Genomic DNA, 17,517 nt, shown 5'->3' on the forward strand with positions numbered 1-17,517 from the left:
AAGTCTATCTACTACTTTATTATGTACAGTCAAATCTTGTACAACATATATGAATAAATATTACTTTTATACTCAGCTATAGATAAATTAATCCTACTTATTTTAGTACATATAATGCTTATATATTTAAATCACTTTCAAAATATGATATAACTAAAATAGAAAGCAGAGAATCACTAAGTAATGTAAAAAAGATAGATCCAATTACTTTAATGAAAATACTTGTAGAATACTGAAAAAGAAATTTTGCAAGACGAACATTGTCTGCTCTCATTTAATATAATAAATATATAATAACCTATCAAGTTCTCGAAAGTCTTAATATTAGGAACAATCAAAATCTACATCAAGGATTTCGAAAAGCATGAGAGAAAGCAACTTATCACATTTAAAATAAAGAAAGAAGCAAAGTGCATTTATTAGTTTGTTCTCTCTTTCTCTCATATTTCTTTGAGGAAATATGATTTGTTACTACTCGAATTATATACTTCATAAATATTCACCCAACAAACTATTACTAGAGATCTCCAACAATATTGAATAATTAGTTTTATATTATGTACATAGTATGACAACAGCTATCTACTTTGAGAACACTCTGAAGCAATTGCATTGGGATGTGTTAAATAAAACATGTTCGAATATGTTACTTGAAAGACAAATTAGCAACTGAAACATGAGAATTGTAAATAATGATTTCTTTACACAATCGATTTCCAATCGAATGTCAACTGGATTTTTTTGTCACTTCATCAAAAATATACAACAATACCTACCCTGGATACCGAAAGTGAGAAATAGAGAATGTTAAAAAATATGATGAAAGTATAGAAGAGCTGAGCAGAATTGATGACATTGTTAAAATCACATTAGCACTTTTCAGTTTCCGAGCAAGCAGAAACCAAGGTTTGATTATAGTTGAAACATTATTGTCAGCCATTCTCTTTCCTGTGGTTTCATATAGTTTTTCACCATCTTTCATAATGAATATCAAACATTTCAAAGAAGAGAAAAAAAATATCGAATGAGTAGCAGTGTTAAAGAAAGCTTAGATTATATCTAACTGAACAAGTTAGAAAAACAAGTCACTCACACCAAAATTTGAAAAAAAATTTATAAAAATAAAATTACTCCGAAATGTACAAATATACAAGTGTAAGTAATCAAATTAAAAATAAAGTTACCCATAACAAATCAACAAATATACCTCGTTAAAAAAATAATCATATTTTTAACATCCCATATTATAAAAATAAATTAACGTTCTCCTATTTCATAACAGTCAAGAATAAAAAATCTACACAACATAACCCCACTCAGTGTTGATAATGACAGCAGCATGTCATTTTAGTCTTATGCCATCTGACTAATGGCAAATAAAACCTTTAATCTATGAAAATAAACCATTCAGAAGAACAACTGAAAGGAATCTATTTGTTGCATCACATATCACAAACATTTCAAAAAGGATTCAAGTTAAAGCAATGGTTCAGTTTTCTTGATTGTGTTATTATTATTTACATTATGGTATTGACAATGTGTCAAGTCAATGCTGCTATTTCTTCTGCTCTTATAGACACACATAATGGCGATGACGAAAATGAAGATCCCACCAGCAAGAACAGGGATGGCTATGTATACCCAAGGTTCTGAAAAAAAAAATTGAATGCATAAGTTCTAAGTTTTTCGTTTGATTTGAGAGAAATTTATATCAAGTTGAATTTTACAGATGCAGATACCTCAAGTTTAGTACAATGCCACTTACTAATTCCAAGAATATTGTTGAACTTTGTGATGAAAACAAAATTATTGCTGCTCACTGAAAGATGATGGACATAATGATGGAAACAGAAATACATGAAAAAAATGTGAAAATGAAATAGAAAACGTAATGATGAAAACAAAAATATGTGTAAAAAATGTGAAAATGAACATATAGTAACATATAGAAATAAATTGAATAAATTCACTTTTTTTTTCTGGAACTGAAATAAATTTATCTTGAAAGATCAAAAAAAAAAAGAATGAGTTTATAAACAGTAGTACACCAATATATTTGAAACCATTTCTAAAAAAGAAATTCATGAATTTATGTGTAATTTGGAAGATATTGTCGATTCAATAAGTCTATCTCTATTACTTTACCAAACAATTAACCAATCTTATGCAATTAACATTACATACCAAGAACAGGAGGCTAATTACTATAGTAGGTGATGTTTTTGGCATCGAGAAAAAATTAACAAATTTGAATTTTTTTACAGATTGATTCGGCCGTTACTGGATGAAGATCCATAGTACCGTACATCTTAATTCGAATATGAAATATGTAATATGAATATGTATTTCTTTGCATAGGACTGAGAAGCTTTTACATTGACAGGCTTTTTTGAAGGCATTTTTCAGATGATTGGGTTCATCCAGAGAGTTTAACCGGATTTTAAACTCTCTGGTTCATATGCATGCGTCAAGTCCTCTCAATTGAAATTTCAATCACCCCTCTTTTGTCGTGGCTGCTGGTTAGAGTGTGACTGAAGTGTGACCCAATGTTCCATCTTCACGTCTGTTCACTAGTATATCGATTGTTCATTGAGTTTCATGTGAACATTTTGTTGGTATTTTACTTCTCCGTCTTCAAACGATAATGTGGGAAACTTACAGAAAACTAAAATTTTTTTTTCTTCGATTCAATTTCATTGTGAATTAGATTTTTTTTGTTGGAGGAGTTCAGATATTAATCTACCTACGAGCTGGTCAAACACTAAACAACCCTACTGCAGTCGTTCATGGAAGCGACGTGGTCTTTTTGTATATGATGGTCCCAGTAGAAGACACTATACTCTCGAGTGATATAATCGCCTTGTTCGCTCATTATTTATCAAATACCTATTTTCAGTGCGATGAAATTTTTTATAAACAAAGAGATGGCACCGCAAAGAGCAGTTTATTACGGACTGCTCGTTGCGGTGCCATGAAACTACATTGTTGGAAGGTGTTACGTTGATGATACGATCGTAATTTGGCAGCAACCAAACAAATTTCTTCCATATCCAAATTCCCCTAACCCAAAAATCCATTTCATGGGAACAGGAAACCTAAGCAACAATCGTCTTCTTGAATGTACTGGTGAACATGGGCACTAGGTCGATATTTGTCGAAGGAGTTGATAAATAGAAATAATCAATAAAGAAAGAGCTGCGTATACCGAGACTTGAATTTTGCCCATTTATGAAGACGGAGGAATATTTTGGCCTCCGTGTTAGGAATCACACGTCAAAAGGCAAGACCTCGTTAATCCTTAGCTCGCTTCTCGACTTCTGAGGGTTGATGTTCGTAGGGGTGCGACAACTGATTAATGGAAAAACAGATTTCAAACAGATTTTTTTAACCACCGATTTGACAAAAATAAAGCCGGTTATTTGAAACTTTAGTTGAGAGTGCCTGACCCATCTATGAACCTAAGTCTTTCAAAAGAACTCAATCGTTCTGGAAAATCCCTTCAAATGAAATATGTACAGCTAAATCGAATTTGAGTGAACAATACGATCTAGGACAGAGAGTGTTGAATTTACTCCAGATAGGCATGTCAATGGAAAAGCTTATCCGCACGATGAGAATGTTACGGACTGCTTTGGGAGAGTCCTCGAGAAACATAACGTGACATCGATATTCAGGCCAACGAAAATCATCAGATAGAGTCGAAGGTCTAAGGTCAGCTAAGGAACCTAGAAGAACTTCAGCACAGAACTGGAGACCACTATTAGATTTACTGTGACAACATCTACAGTACCTACATCATTCGTTGCCTCATAAACTTTGATGTCTACCGCAGTCATTTACGAAAAGTCATTGATAAAACCTATATATCCCGGCTAACAACTCCGGAAAACAGTTTTGGCACAGTAATTTCAGGCCGTGAAAGTTCACAAATGTTTAATTGTGAGTCAATTTCTCATGTTCTCGCATATCATAATGAACTGTCTTTGCCCTTTCACTATATTGTGTTCGTGTCCTTTAAATTGACAGTGAGATAGGATATCTCTGAAATTATTCTGCACCGAACCGCGCTTTGATGAAGCAGTTTTTTGATTTCTTTTGTAGCTCGATTTCGGCCTGAAATTGTTCTCCTCATTACAAGTGGTTAGATAAAGTATCTCCCAGTCATTCCCAAACATACAAGAACTTGCACCCCACCAAGTTTGTTAACAGTAGTCGTTTTTATATCTTTTGTTACTGAACTGAAAATGTATATGTTGTATAAATATGTTCTGGTTTTAACCAGCTTTGTGAATAACCAATGCATTTTTCTCGACAATTGTATTTCTTCACTTTTGAGTTTTGGAGGTCGTAGTCCCTATAGCTCTTCCTCATGTACCAAATGTTATGCCTTTCTTACTACCATCAAAAATCGGAGGATGTATTGTAAAAATTGGATCATATCACAAAGAGAATGTGATTAATCTCCCATGAAATAGAATAAATGAAACAACTAGGGAGTTTGGGGGAATAATTATGAACGGAATATTTCATAAATACCTATTTTACAAATAATTACCTTTCCCTGCATCAGCTGGGACTACCACAGGCTCAGGGGTGGTTGAAGAAGTGTCTTCCAAGAAGTTAGCTCTGTTGACAACAACAAACGGTCTGGTTGTGCTGCTTGTTAATTCAATTTCGCTTTTTATTGTGGTAGTAGTAGTAGTCGATGTCGTGGTCGAAGAAATCGAAGGAGTCGAAGTTCGTTTGTTTTTGTATTCGTCCAACATTCCGATGAGTTCATTTAGCGATATATTATATTTGAAAAGGATATCTTGTCCTAGCCGTACAATATTACACCTGCATATTTCGCATCCTTTTTTGTTTATCTTGAATCCATTGATACAAGTTTTGTTGCAGTTGGACAATGGCTGACATTCAGCTAGTTTCATAGTAGTTTGTTCCTCGCAGAGATCACTAGAACAGCTCTCGTCCCCGTTGATGCAGGTACACTTTGTACACCCATCTGCTTCAGTCCAGGATTCTGTGTGTTGATAGATGTGGTTGTTTTTCAGGCAGAAATGATTCTTCTGGATATGGCTCTCCTTGACGTCACAAAAGTGGGATATACATTGTTCTATACCGCTTCTGAAAATGAAATGTTTAGTAATGAGTAGAGCAAATCAATTTCAGAACTGTTGATTGAGTGACTCAATCAGAGAATCAGAGGGCGCCATATGTGAATAATCCCATTTGAATTGATCGATGCAACAGGTGGTAACATTGAACCAACGCCGACAGAACGTTGGAAGGATTGAATTTTGAACCGGATATTGGAATGACTTTATAAAAATGGATGTGCAGTTGAGCTTGAGCTGTATGAATAGGTAGTGAATGTTAGAACCTTGATTGTTATATACTCGTGTAAACGTGTTCTACTCGTATATACTATAGAAAATTCAGCAGAATAAAGGTTAACATAGCTAAGGAAATGAAAAAATGGATTCTAATTTCCGATAATCTTTCAAGTAATTACAAACTGCCTCACCTGTAGTGACTATTTTGACATTTCTTTGGGAAGATACGAGTCTCTCAGGACAGCATGTATCATGATATATCTTATTCACTATATTATGATGATATAATTCAGATCACACGATGTCAAATGGAATGATTCCTCTGTTGAATCGATTACAGCAATCTAAGACAAAATATTATTATTCCTTACTTGCAAACACATTCAGTGCATCCATCTTCACGGGTCCAGGACTCCGAATCGTGGTACAGCTTATTGTCCATGAAGCAAGACTGAGCCTCTCTTTCCTTGGCTTTGGAGCAGAGGGAGAGTCCATTGTTACATTTACAAATTTGCGAATCGAGAGTGAGCCATTCTTTTCCGTTTTCGTAAAATTCTTCGCCGTAGAAACAGCCGATAGTTTCTTCTGATTTTTTGCATTCATAGAGATCGCAACAGTTACCTGGAAAGCCGCTGCCGTGTTTCTTTATCACCACCTGCAAATCGAGAATTTCTGTCAGTGTTATTTTGAAATTTTGAAGAAATAGTAGACAAGACAGACAAGAATCATGGATGTGTAATATGTTTTAATTTGCCATGACTGGCAATTGAAATTGAATTTTGATTGAAAAGTCTTCTTTATTTCTGACAATGGGCCACCAGGTTGGAAAAGTACCTTCCAGCCCAAAAACAACTATTTCCTCGGCTGATATCATATTTTCTGCTATGAATTGTATTGCCATGTTCATTCCACAATTTTGTATAGTTTATTATTCGTTATTCATTCAATACTTCATAATCGCTTTTCAAATTAAATACCTATCCATTTTCTACAAAGTGCACAGCATTTTGAACTAGAATGACAGTTTGCCTTCTCTTCTTGCGCCCTCTAATGACTAAATCAGCCAATTTCATTTTGTTTAAAATATTCGAAAGGGCAGGTAAAAACTTCGAATGAGTTATATTGGTCATGACCAGTGTTGCCCTATTGATTTGATTGGCATTTTCCAAAAAAATAGTAGCATTCATACACATTATATGAAAAGACGAATGAATACTGGGTGTTACTCTAGTTATCATTAATAATAATGAATTGGGAGATGTGTATCCCCTCAGTCATGAACACATTTGTCCTTCGACACAAGCCAGCCGAAAGGGTAAGGGAGCTGGGCTCCATCCCGATTGAACTCAAGACGGCGTGCAGAGGGATATCTGTTCTACATATTTCCAAGAAATAATTTCAAGAAAAGTGTCATTTAGTCATCTAATACGTACATAAGAAATAAAACAATAGCCTTTTAGTATTCTCAGTTCTCTCGCGCTCGGCTCGGAAGTCCTGGTGGATAAATCTTCGGACACTCACCTATATTTTGGATTGATACACGAAATTAAGTATGCCGGAATCTGAATAACCAGCCAAGCTCGTCTCGGGCTGAATTTGACCCTCGTGTAATCAAAACTGAATATACCTATGGATTACATCTCCACACTGAAATGTTCTGGATTGATTAATACACCTGAGCATACTATAGCAAATCTACGAATAGGAAGCGAAACCGTTTTAGCATTGGAATGAGAACCTTAGGTAGAGGAAAACATGTTTCCAAGTTCGAAAGGTAGGAAATAGTTTTGTATATGGAGAAAAAGTTTTTTACATTTCGTACAGTGACAGCCAAAAGAAGAAATTTCTGTTTTCGACATTGGCCACTATGGCCATTAGCCTCGTTTTCTTGGTACGTTATGTTGACAACTACCCCAGCTACCTATGGAGTATCATTGATATTCGCAGTTCAGTCAGACAACTAGCGAAGCCGAATGAATATCTGGTCGGAAGCGGATTCGAGAAGATGGTCTAGCAGAATATATTCAAAAACCACTTCAAGCAACTTTAAGGGGTACCAGTGAATGGAATATGAGAATTCGAATGTATTTGCTCATAGATAATATGTTTGTTTTGGTTCTACGAAATTCAGGTTCTAGGACGTCAGGAGCATGCGCAGTTGATATAGAGCGTTCTGGTTTATTGTGGATAAGTCCGGATTGATGAATATTCTGTTCTGGTTTCGTCTGCGAAATGATCCTAAACTGTCTTGAACCGTCCCGAATCATTCTTGCTCTCAAGGCTGAACTGTTCCCGTTGCTCATGCACTTTCATGTGGTAGTTTGTTTGGGCTATTTCATAAGATGTTTTTTTATTTAATTGATATAAATAATTGATGATTGAGGTTAGACTACATTTGAACTGACTACAAGGATACGCTACATAACAAAATGGACATGATCAACAGTATTTTCTCGTCATCATCTCTTCATATAAAATAAACGATAGGTGGCACAGTGGTCTCCTCAAAATGCGTTCTGGTTTAACCAAGTGTCCGAGACTATTTCGGATTGCTTGAGATTTTTGGCTTGTACGCATCATGTCTTGAGCAGTTTCCAAACAGTTTCGGATGTTAGAACCACAACAAACCCAATGAAAAATGAATGCGTACTCACTGTCTTGTTATTGCCGCAATCAGTTTTGCACGGCAGGCATACACAATGGTCTTCGAGTTCACCTCCTTCCAAATTGGTTGATTCACTGTCAGAAGGACACGGTTGACATATGGTTTTCTTGCAGCAGTCGTCGGTTACAGTTACTGCTACTGATGTCTTATTACACAGTTGAGGCATAGGACATTGTAGAGGGTTGCAAACACACTTTCCATCAATCTACAGAAACATTTGTAATTAATCATTATGGACTTGATTCAGCTTGAGAACAACAAATACAATGTTTTTTTGTGTAGATATTCCAATGGAATTTGAAGGAAACTTATAAACACAAGTAGTGCAATTCGGAACAACATTTATAAATAATTACATTCGCACCTCCCTAAGAAAAATATCATAACTCAGAAATTCACGAATTTGGGTAACACAAAATTGAAACCTTATACAACAATGACACTTTTGTACTTGTGATGTACTGTTTGGAACCTTTGGTGTAGTAATGAATATTACTGGAGTTTAGTCCCAACGCCAAACCGTTATTTTAACACCTCGACACGTGTTTCAATCACCAAGTGATCATCTTCAAGAGGAAGATTAAACTTGATTAACCTTGAAACACTTGTCGAGGTGTTAAAAATAACGATTTGGTGTTGGGATCAAACTCCAGTAATATTCAGCACTTTTGTAAATGAAAAAGTGACAAAAAAGAGTAGAGTTGTCCATTTTGTAGGCAGATATGAATTCCTGTTTTATGGATCTGTAATAAAAATTCCTCTTTTTTCATGAATTGCCCGTCGAGTTGTGAAGGTCTCTATGATTTTAAATGATATGAATTTATTTCCGGGAAAATCGGACAGGACTTGACGAAGCCCACTTGATCTATGAGACATGTGAGACCATGAAGACATTGGAAAAATTACTTGATGGACATATTAGGTACATAGTACCCGCGGCCAGACCACTGCATCGACATCAATATGCTTTTGATATACCCCTAGAATCAATCATCCTGGCGGCGAGAAGAAGAGGGTTCGACACGAAAGCTGCAGGTGGATAAACTGCATATTTTGATTTTGTATAGATTGTATGTAGTCTATAGATAAGAGAAGTCTGTATCATCAGAGGAGAGTGGCATGGTTTTTTTTGTACCTTGGGAGCTGTCTGACTTGTCCATTCAGTCCAAGTCTCCAGAAAACACTGCAGCCTCTTGGGCTTATTGCGTTTATTCTCCCACCTTCTCATGACACCCATTCCATCAGTCTCGTTCCCTGTACTAGTTTGTACAGGTTTCGTGTTGGATGTTCGTCATATTGTTCTGGGCGTAATTTTGTACGTCCATATATTGCCTGCCTCCTGTGATTCAGTGCCTCACATTCGCATAAGATGTCTAGAGCTGTTTCTATCCCTTCGTTGCATAATCTGCAGCTGAGGTCTCCGTTGTACAGCCCCATTTTATTCAGGTGTCCTCTAAGCGGACAATGACCGGTTAGTAACCCTGTAATTATTCTGAGCCGATCCCTACTATATTGAAGTAGTTCTTCGGTTCTTTTCTCGGACGGTTCCCTAATGAAGGTTCCACTGTGTTTGTTGCCAGATACTTTTGTCCAGTACTCTGTGTGCTTCTTATTGGTTCATGTCCTGATCTGGTTTCGTACCAATGAGTCGCATGGTTAGTAAGGGGTTGTCTTTAGGGTTTTGCCTCACTGTTAGTCATCCTAGTCTAATTATATAGTGAAAGGACACATGCAGCAGGTTGGAGCAGGTCAAATATCTAGATCTCAGGCTGACCAAGTGATCATCTTCAAGAGGACGATTGAACTGTTTAATCTACCTCTTGAAGATGATCACTTGGTGATGAAAACGCGTATCGAGGTGTTAAAAAATAACGATTTGGTGTTGGGAAAAAACTCCAGTGATATTCGTTACTACATCAAAGGTTCCAAACAGTGCATCATGAGTACAGTACAAAGGGCAATAAATGAATTCGTTTCCCAATGAACCACTCAAAAAATGAATATCGAGCGACATCTACTGGCACTTTTGAATAAAACTAACTACATCGAAGCTCGAATTGAAAAGCATCCTATTTTACCTACCAAACTCTTCCCTCTGTCCACACAAACGCATGTGTGTCCCATGATTACGGCTCCTGTAGCGCAAGGACACTTTCCATCGATCATTGTTTCGTTCGCGCAGCCAACGCAAGAGTATGCTGGGCAGCATTGACCTGGTAGATCGCTGCCATTCGTAGCCAGAATGAGCTCCGACAAGCAGGGAGGTTTGCTGCAAGAGTTCGGATCACATTTGCAGGAATCTTCGGAAACGACGCTATCGGGCGGGCAAGCTTCGATAGAGGGAGCAGCTTGTGTCGCTGTAACAAAACGTCAAATTAGATTTTCATCTCATTTTTAGGGTTGTTTAAAAAGTAGAACTACCCATTATTTTAAGAGAAATGAAAAAGAAGTTGGTATTATAAATAGTCTTCTTTTCAGGTTTTACTCCAAACATTAAAACAATTTAAGTATGGCCCGTTATCTCAAATTACAAGAGATAACAAAAGAAATTACACTGTTATGATGCTTTGGCTACCCATTGACATGAATTGTAGTAATACATAATTAGCGTTTTTGTAGTTCATATGCACATAAAACAAAATATTGAAATGAGAAAGCAGCAATTTACAATATGTAATATTGTTTATCTTCTGGTGCGCGATTATCTGAAATACTTATTATTATAATCAATTATACATAAAATGTCTTCTTAGGTTGGTTCGACATGGGTGCTTTGTTCACTCAGTCAATCGGCCGATATGTGAGACGATGGTTCAAGCCCCAGGCTGAACGCTTGCTTTTCACTTGCTATCGTCTAACCCGTGTTAGGAATCACACGTTAAAAGGTAAGACCTCGTTAGTCCTTAGCTCGCACAAGTTTCGACGGTAAATATTCGTTTTAAGGGCACTCGGCGATTTTGAAAAAATTGTTCAGTGGACTTACGTATTTTGATGCGTAGATTATCCGAAAGAAAAAAGTGGCGCTCTCCCTTATTTACAAATTTACGGCCCTTCAAAGTTCAGAAAAGGGCAACTCTTTTTCACAAGATGAACTATTTAAAAACACAAGCATTTACTCACTAGGTCACCTTTACACCTTATTCCTCCTTCCTTGACACTTTTCACTTCAACAATCATCATTTTTCCAATAAAAATTACAAAAAAATGTACGGAGCTGCTTTTTGGTTATATATCTCTGTATTTTACATTTCAAAGGTTAATGTCACAGTTGGTACGACTGATGCTGTCGTATTGTTGCTGCAAACACTCCTATTTGAACCACAGATTGAATATTCAATCTGTGCTTGAACTAAATAAAGAATTGAATTTTCTCTTACATTCAGTAAATTATTAATTTCGTTCGAATTTATTTTGTGTTTTTCTAATCACTCACGTCAAACTAAAAATGCAAATCTACGAATTTGAAATAGTAAGCGGTGGCAAATACCAACCGCTTTTTTGTTAAATGTCGCTAGTAACTAACCTAAAAATAGAAGAATGTAACCAGAAGATGCAATCGTTTTTAAATTAAGTTTTTCATAAGAAAAATGTTGATTGTTGAATTGAAAAGTATCAATTAAGGAGAAATAAGGTGTAAAGGTGACTTAGTGAATAAATTTTTGATTTTTCAAATAGTTTATTTCGTGAAAAAGAAGGCCGAAAAGTTGCCCTTTTCTGAACTTGGTAAATAAGGGAGAGCGCCGCTTTTTTCTTTCGGATTCGTAATTTACGCATCAAAATACGTAAGTACACTCAACATTTCTTTCAAAATTATCGGGTAACCTCAAAACGAATATTTAACGTTTCGACTTCTGAGGGTTGTCGTTCGTAGGGGTGCGATAGCTTAACGAAAAAAATATATTTTAAACACATATTTTTAACATATATCATAAGAGCAGCAATTGAATGCTGCTCTCTGCTAGTAACTGCCGTCGTCTGCTTTTCCAAGTCGAGATAACTTTTGATAACATGTAAAATATTTATCCGATGTCAGATAACATTGTCAGATTATATTGTTAACTTATTTTTCATTTCAGATTTGACCTTTTTTTATTGAATACTTCCATTGTCCTAGTATTGATTAGACTTATTACAATTAACTGTTCATTTGGTGGTACCCTGAATGTGAGTAGTAGTTACGAAAGAAACGTCCAACAATTTTCAAATGAAAAATATATTAGGTACATTCTTGTAGATACTTGGCGCCAAAATTTTTACCATTACCGTTAATTATGAAAAAATCAGTAGTAATAAATTGAATAACAGAGAATATATCTGAAAACACTTTGATCGGTAATGAATTTAGAAATATATATTAATGTCCAAAGAATGTATTCCTGTGAAGAAATTCCGCTGAAATGTTCCATAAATGTCAAATAAATACAAGAATAGTTTCTGAATCTTTTCTCATATGATTCCTAGATCTTCATAATGATTCAATGAACATTTCCCTCAACTTTCAAGTGGTTTTCAAAAAATTATTAAAAATCATAAATAATATTTGATTATATTGTATCTGTGAAAGGTTATTTTTACAATTGTATATAATTTTTTCACATGTCTTATTCTGATTCAATCCCATAACGAATATTTTGAATATAAACTGAATAGGAAAACGTATTTTTTGTAGAATTGAATCAGATATCATTTACAGGATAGCTACACAATATAGTATACGAAAGAGATAAAAAACACTCGATTCATTCATAACATAATGACTTTATTGATATTACTAGCTTTCTTTCTTCCTTTGGAAGATTCCCACATTTTTTGTATCAAGATGGAGAAGTAGAAAGCCAAAACATTTTTTTCCCAAAAACATCAGTATCTTCTTTAAGCCCCTTACAAGAGTAGTATGACTCTTTTATATTTTCATTTGTAGTCAAATTTTCAGGGAGTGGCCTGATATTATATGGTATAGATCCTATGAAATGATTGAATTGGATTTTTACATTATTATTTATTATTTACCAATTATTAATTATTAGTCATCAATTATAGATTATAACTAATAATTTATAATTATCAATTATTATTCAATAATTATCAACAATTGAGTAATCATTATTGATTATTATTTATCAGCTATTAATCATTATCATTAATTCATTTATTATTTATATGTAAAATCTACCATCAGAATTTCAACATAATTGTATCTTCAGGGGAATTCAATATCTGACTGAAAATGACCCTGTATACATAACTAAGATGATAAAAGACACTACTTCATCGTAAGGGCGACGTAGTGGTAGACAGCTTGTGACTTCAGGAAAATACAGTGTTCAAATCAACAAACCAATTCCTTCGCCAAATTATACAATTCAACCTGACAAAATCCCAAACGTTGACGATAGATAATTCGTTTCTCTTCCTGCAATGGTTTATCTCAATTCCAAAAAAATTAAAACGCATTTTTTCAATCCTATTCCGAAACTTCTGATGGAACAATTATTATAAATGAATCATTATAGTTTTTGTCGAATTATGATTTCACGTTATAATCAAAAAGTGTAATAAATTGTTGAAAAAAAATTGACAAAAACTAACTAAAGGCTGTATTTGTTTCAAGTCAAAAGAATATATTGAAAAATAATTCGAAATATACATATGGAATTATCTCTTAATTCGTTTTATAATTTTGAAGAAAGTGATTTTTAGAAGATCAAAAAAGTCGAAAAAGTATTTTAAATGACTTTGCCAATTTCAATTCTTTTGAAGGTAGTAGTAGTTCGTGAAAAATATATGAGTTGAATTCCTAATTCAAATGATGAGTTTCATGAAGATGTAAACTATTCGAAGCATACAGTTCCAAATCGGTTCAAACAAGAACGTCACTGTATTTAAATTTAACTAATAGATACCATCATCAATATATACTGCCAACTAGAGCACAATTTCATAATAGTAAGCACTAAATTCTCAGAAATATCATTGCATTGGAACGAAAACATTGTTGTCAGAAATTGAGATTCTATGAATTTTTTCATCATTTTTCCTCATTTGTTCAGTATTATTTTGGTACGCCACTGCAAGAGACAAATTAAGGCAAGAACGTCCTAGTTATTTCTGAGAATACAGTGCCTACTATTTTGGAATTATAGTATAGAAAATTGAAACAAATTATGAAATTTTGAAGACATCGGTATGGTAGTACTTAGGATGCAAATACTTGTTAAGAAGCGTCGACATATTAGAAAAACAGTTTTTCTTTTTAGATCCCTTTTCCAAATAAAAAAAATACTATATTATCCTCATATGAACAGTTGAACTTGAATATCCGACACAAAAATGTATTTTCTTCACGCGCCTGTTGTTAGCGTAAAAGGTTTTCGTGTAGAATATCTACAAACCGACACAATTTTCAGTCAGGCGCATTCGCCATAATCTCAACTCCGAGAAAGTGGCTCAATTGTTCTAATAAATGCATACGAACCGAGACCAACGGACGGTGAAACTTTACGAAACATTCCCACAAAGCTGGCTGAATATATAGCTAGTGAGTTTCTACCAGAGAAATTGTTACGATGCGGATAATGGGCTTTTGTTAAAATCTCCGAAGTAGGCGTTTGTCTACGATCAATAAGATTGATAAATGAAAGGAATTCCACTGAAATTACGTTTTCTGTGTGATCCCCCTGTTTATTCGCAAGTTGAAAACAAAATTCGTGAATCAACCCTTAACCCTGCAGTGCAGAGCTTCACTGTTTGAGAACTTTTTCATTTGGACAACTGCGTTGATGTGGGATAAACTTCCTGAGAACGTTTTTCCAAATGGATTTGATTAACAGCGGTTCAAATTCAACGTGAATCGCTACTTTAGCACAGGCACAGCTCTAAGAACGTTTTAAGGATTTTCCTATAGTGCTTGTGTTTTAAGAACACCCCAATTTAAAAACCCTCAATGATCAACTAGAACTTTTGCAGCTCTCTCCACAGTAAAAAGTATTTCTATAAAAGAAGATAACAGGTTGCTTTGAAATTTTTATCTTTATTGGAAAAACTATTACTATATGCCAACATCGCCATGTTCCACCAGAAAACCACACTTTTTTCAACAAAGAAATCAAAATTCTTGGCCTTTCAACGACATCATTTGTTTGATTATATCATTGCGACGATGAAGTATTTTTTAATCAAGAAAATATAATATCATCTCAAAATCCACCACCTATTTGAAGGGAAAAATAAACTGTTTCAAATGGAGAGCAATATCAACTTGATCTGAACACATAGTGTTCGTTTGAATTTAATACTGTATCCCTTCAAATAACTCAATTGGTTTATAACAAGAATTTTGTGAATCTATATACAAAACTATATTATGATCGACTGAAAATAACAGGAATTTTGTATAGAATGAACAGGGTGTCTTTTAAAGAAGTATTTCATTCATTTCGGTTTGAAAAAACCTGTGGTGCTCTGGTCTTTCTATGACCCTTTCAAGTGAGAGGAAAGCGGGAAATTCCGTTGTAAGCATCGCGTACGCACCAGTATGTGTTGGAAAGTGATGTTGGTGTGTTGCGATTTTGAGGAGGAAGTGTTTTATGTGTCTGTAGGCAGTGCAATTTCTTTCCGATTATTTTGTATCCACCATAATGGAACAGATTTCACAAGACTGGGGTCTTGCACAGTTGAAAGATTGTTTCATGGGTGAGTATTATAATTGGATAAAACTCCGCTATTCAGTAAGTACCGCGTTGTATACGTAGTACCGAAGAGAAAGTGGTAAACTTTGACGGCAACTCCTAATTTTGCCTTCATTTTGCGAAAATTATACCAATGCTCCGTAACACTTTGAATTCCTATAACGGTTCCAAAATTATTATTTTGAAAGGCAATTTTTTTGTATAGACTCCTGTCCACTTCAAAGGGATTTGTTTAAGCACCTTTTAACTTGCTAGGAATCGTATAATGAATAATAAGACCTCAGACAAGTTTGAAATTTTGAGGGTTGTCATTCACATGCGAACAACAATTAGGTTGGTTAACAGAATAAACCAACTTAAACAGTGTTTTATTGAAAAAACTTTTTTTTTATTAAGTGGCTGCTGTTTTCATATTTTTACCTTTCTATATATTTGATTTGAAATAGTGGCTAAGGATGATGTGCTGATTTCTTCTTTCGTTTCAGACTCCAAGTGATGTTTCGGCAATTGTGGATAAACAAAAGCAGAATGCAGAACTTGATCGACGATAGTGATTTTTTTAATGTTATTTACCAGAATGGCATCTAATTTTAAAAACTTCATTTGTGTAAAATTACCAATTAATCAATTCATTTTCTTGTCTGAGTTGTAATGTTGTTTATAGGCTTCAATTTAATTTTATTTATTAGTTTGCAATTTGTCAAGAATATGTCAATTTTTTATATATGTTTTCTTATTGAATATTTATTTATGTTATTTATATAACTGTAGGATCTCTCAAAAGTGTGCGGTTGGAATATGATATTTAAGCAAACATCATCAAAGAAAATTTAGTTCTCTATTACGTTTTGTTTTTTATCACATGCTTTTTCATGATTTGCAACTGCTCCAAATAAACCAATCATAATATGTAATGTATTATTTAGTTTCTTTCCTTACCACTTATAGCTGTTCATATTTCAGATGAGATACTTCGGATTCAAGTAACTAAATACATCCAAATGAGAGGGACAGTTTATAAACAGAAGCGTAAGATCATCTTTGATGAAGTAGATGAGTTTATTTGATTTATACAAATAGAGGCGTCTCAATGAAAAATGTTATGTTCAAAGGAAAACTATTAATTTCTCATACAGAGACATTTGAATAATGTTCCAAGTAAACATATCATTCTTTCAAAACCCAAAACAGTTTTGCTTCGAGATTAATTTTGCTCAGACTAAAGAATGCATACTTACTTCTCTTGAGCTAATGTGCTTATTTCTATTGAAATGTATGCACAATCTTGGTGGAATATTTTTTTTTTACTTAAAAGAAGCGTTTTGTTCAGTCTTTTTGAAATAATGATTCAAATTCAACTTGAGAGAATATGTTTCTCAGTTTAAAAAAATATTTCTTCATGAATATAGGAGAGCAAGATTTCTTTAAATCGAGATAATGTTCTTCACTTTGAGATTTTTATTTTTACTATGTCCTTTTGAATTTGTGAATTTTGACAACTAGTTTAGAATTAATTGGTAGCTGGGGTTCGATAGTTGGTGATTCTGATATATTATAGAAGATGAATAGATATTGTTTTAGTATTGGTATTGATAATTCAGGTAACATTTGTTATTTCAGGTACCTATTGCAGGTTGAATATAGGATAATGAAAATAACTTGCTTGCTAAACCAAGTCAAGAAAAGTGTACATGTGTTGTGTGTCACTTGGAGATCGATAGACGCAACTTATAGATCTAGTGATTTCATACATACCATATTATGACATCTATTGATTAGAAAAAAATGGGAAATTTTAATGTTTTTTAGTGAATGTTACAAGCTCGGACTT

General features: G+C 34.2%; 1 protein-coding gene across 2 annotated transcripts in view; it reads right to left on the reverse strand.

Annotated features, from left to right (window-relative positions):
- LOC111517708 (cysteine-rich motor neuron 1 protein) overlaps positions 1-17,517 on the reverse strand; it is a 203,659-nt gene continuing 186,142 nt past the window's right edge. For both annotated transcript variants that reach the window (XM_074171940.1, XM_074171941.1), the window contains exons 2-6: positions 10,081-10,355; positions 7,988-8,203; positions 5,705-5,988; positions 4,556-5,124; positions 1-1,649 (exon numbers count right to left, since the gene is read on the reverse strand). In XM_074171940.1, coding sequence (XP_074028041.1) covers positions 1,477-1,649; positions 4,556-5,124; positions 5,705-5,988; positions 7,988-8,203; positions 10,081-10,355 — 1,517 coding nt within the window. In that variant the 3' untranslated portion in view covers positions 1-1,476. The remainder of the gene's footprint in view (positions 1,650-4,555; positions 5,125-5,704; positions 5,989-7,987; positions 8,204-10,080; positions 10,356-17,517) is intronic.

Source organism: Leptinotarsa decemlineata, unplaced genomic scaffold (assembly GCF_025532065.1).
Source record: "Leptinotarsa decemlineata unplaced genomic scaffold, Ldec_3_MD MMD2_tig00000035_RagTag_RagTag, whole genome shotgun sequence".
Lineage (NCBI taxonomy): Eukaryota > Metazoa > Arthropoda > Insecta > Coleoptera > Chrysomelidae > Leptinotarsa > Leptinotarsa decemlineata.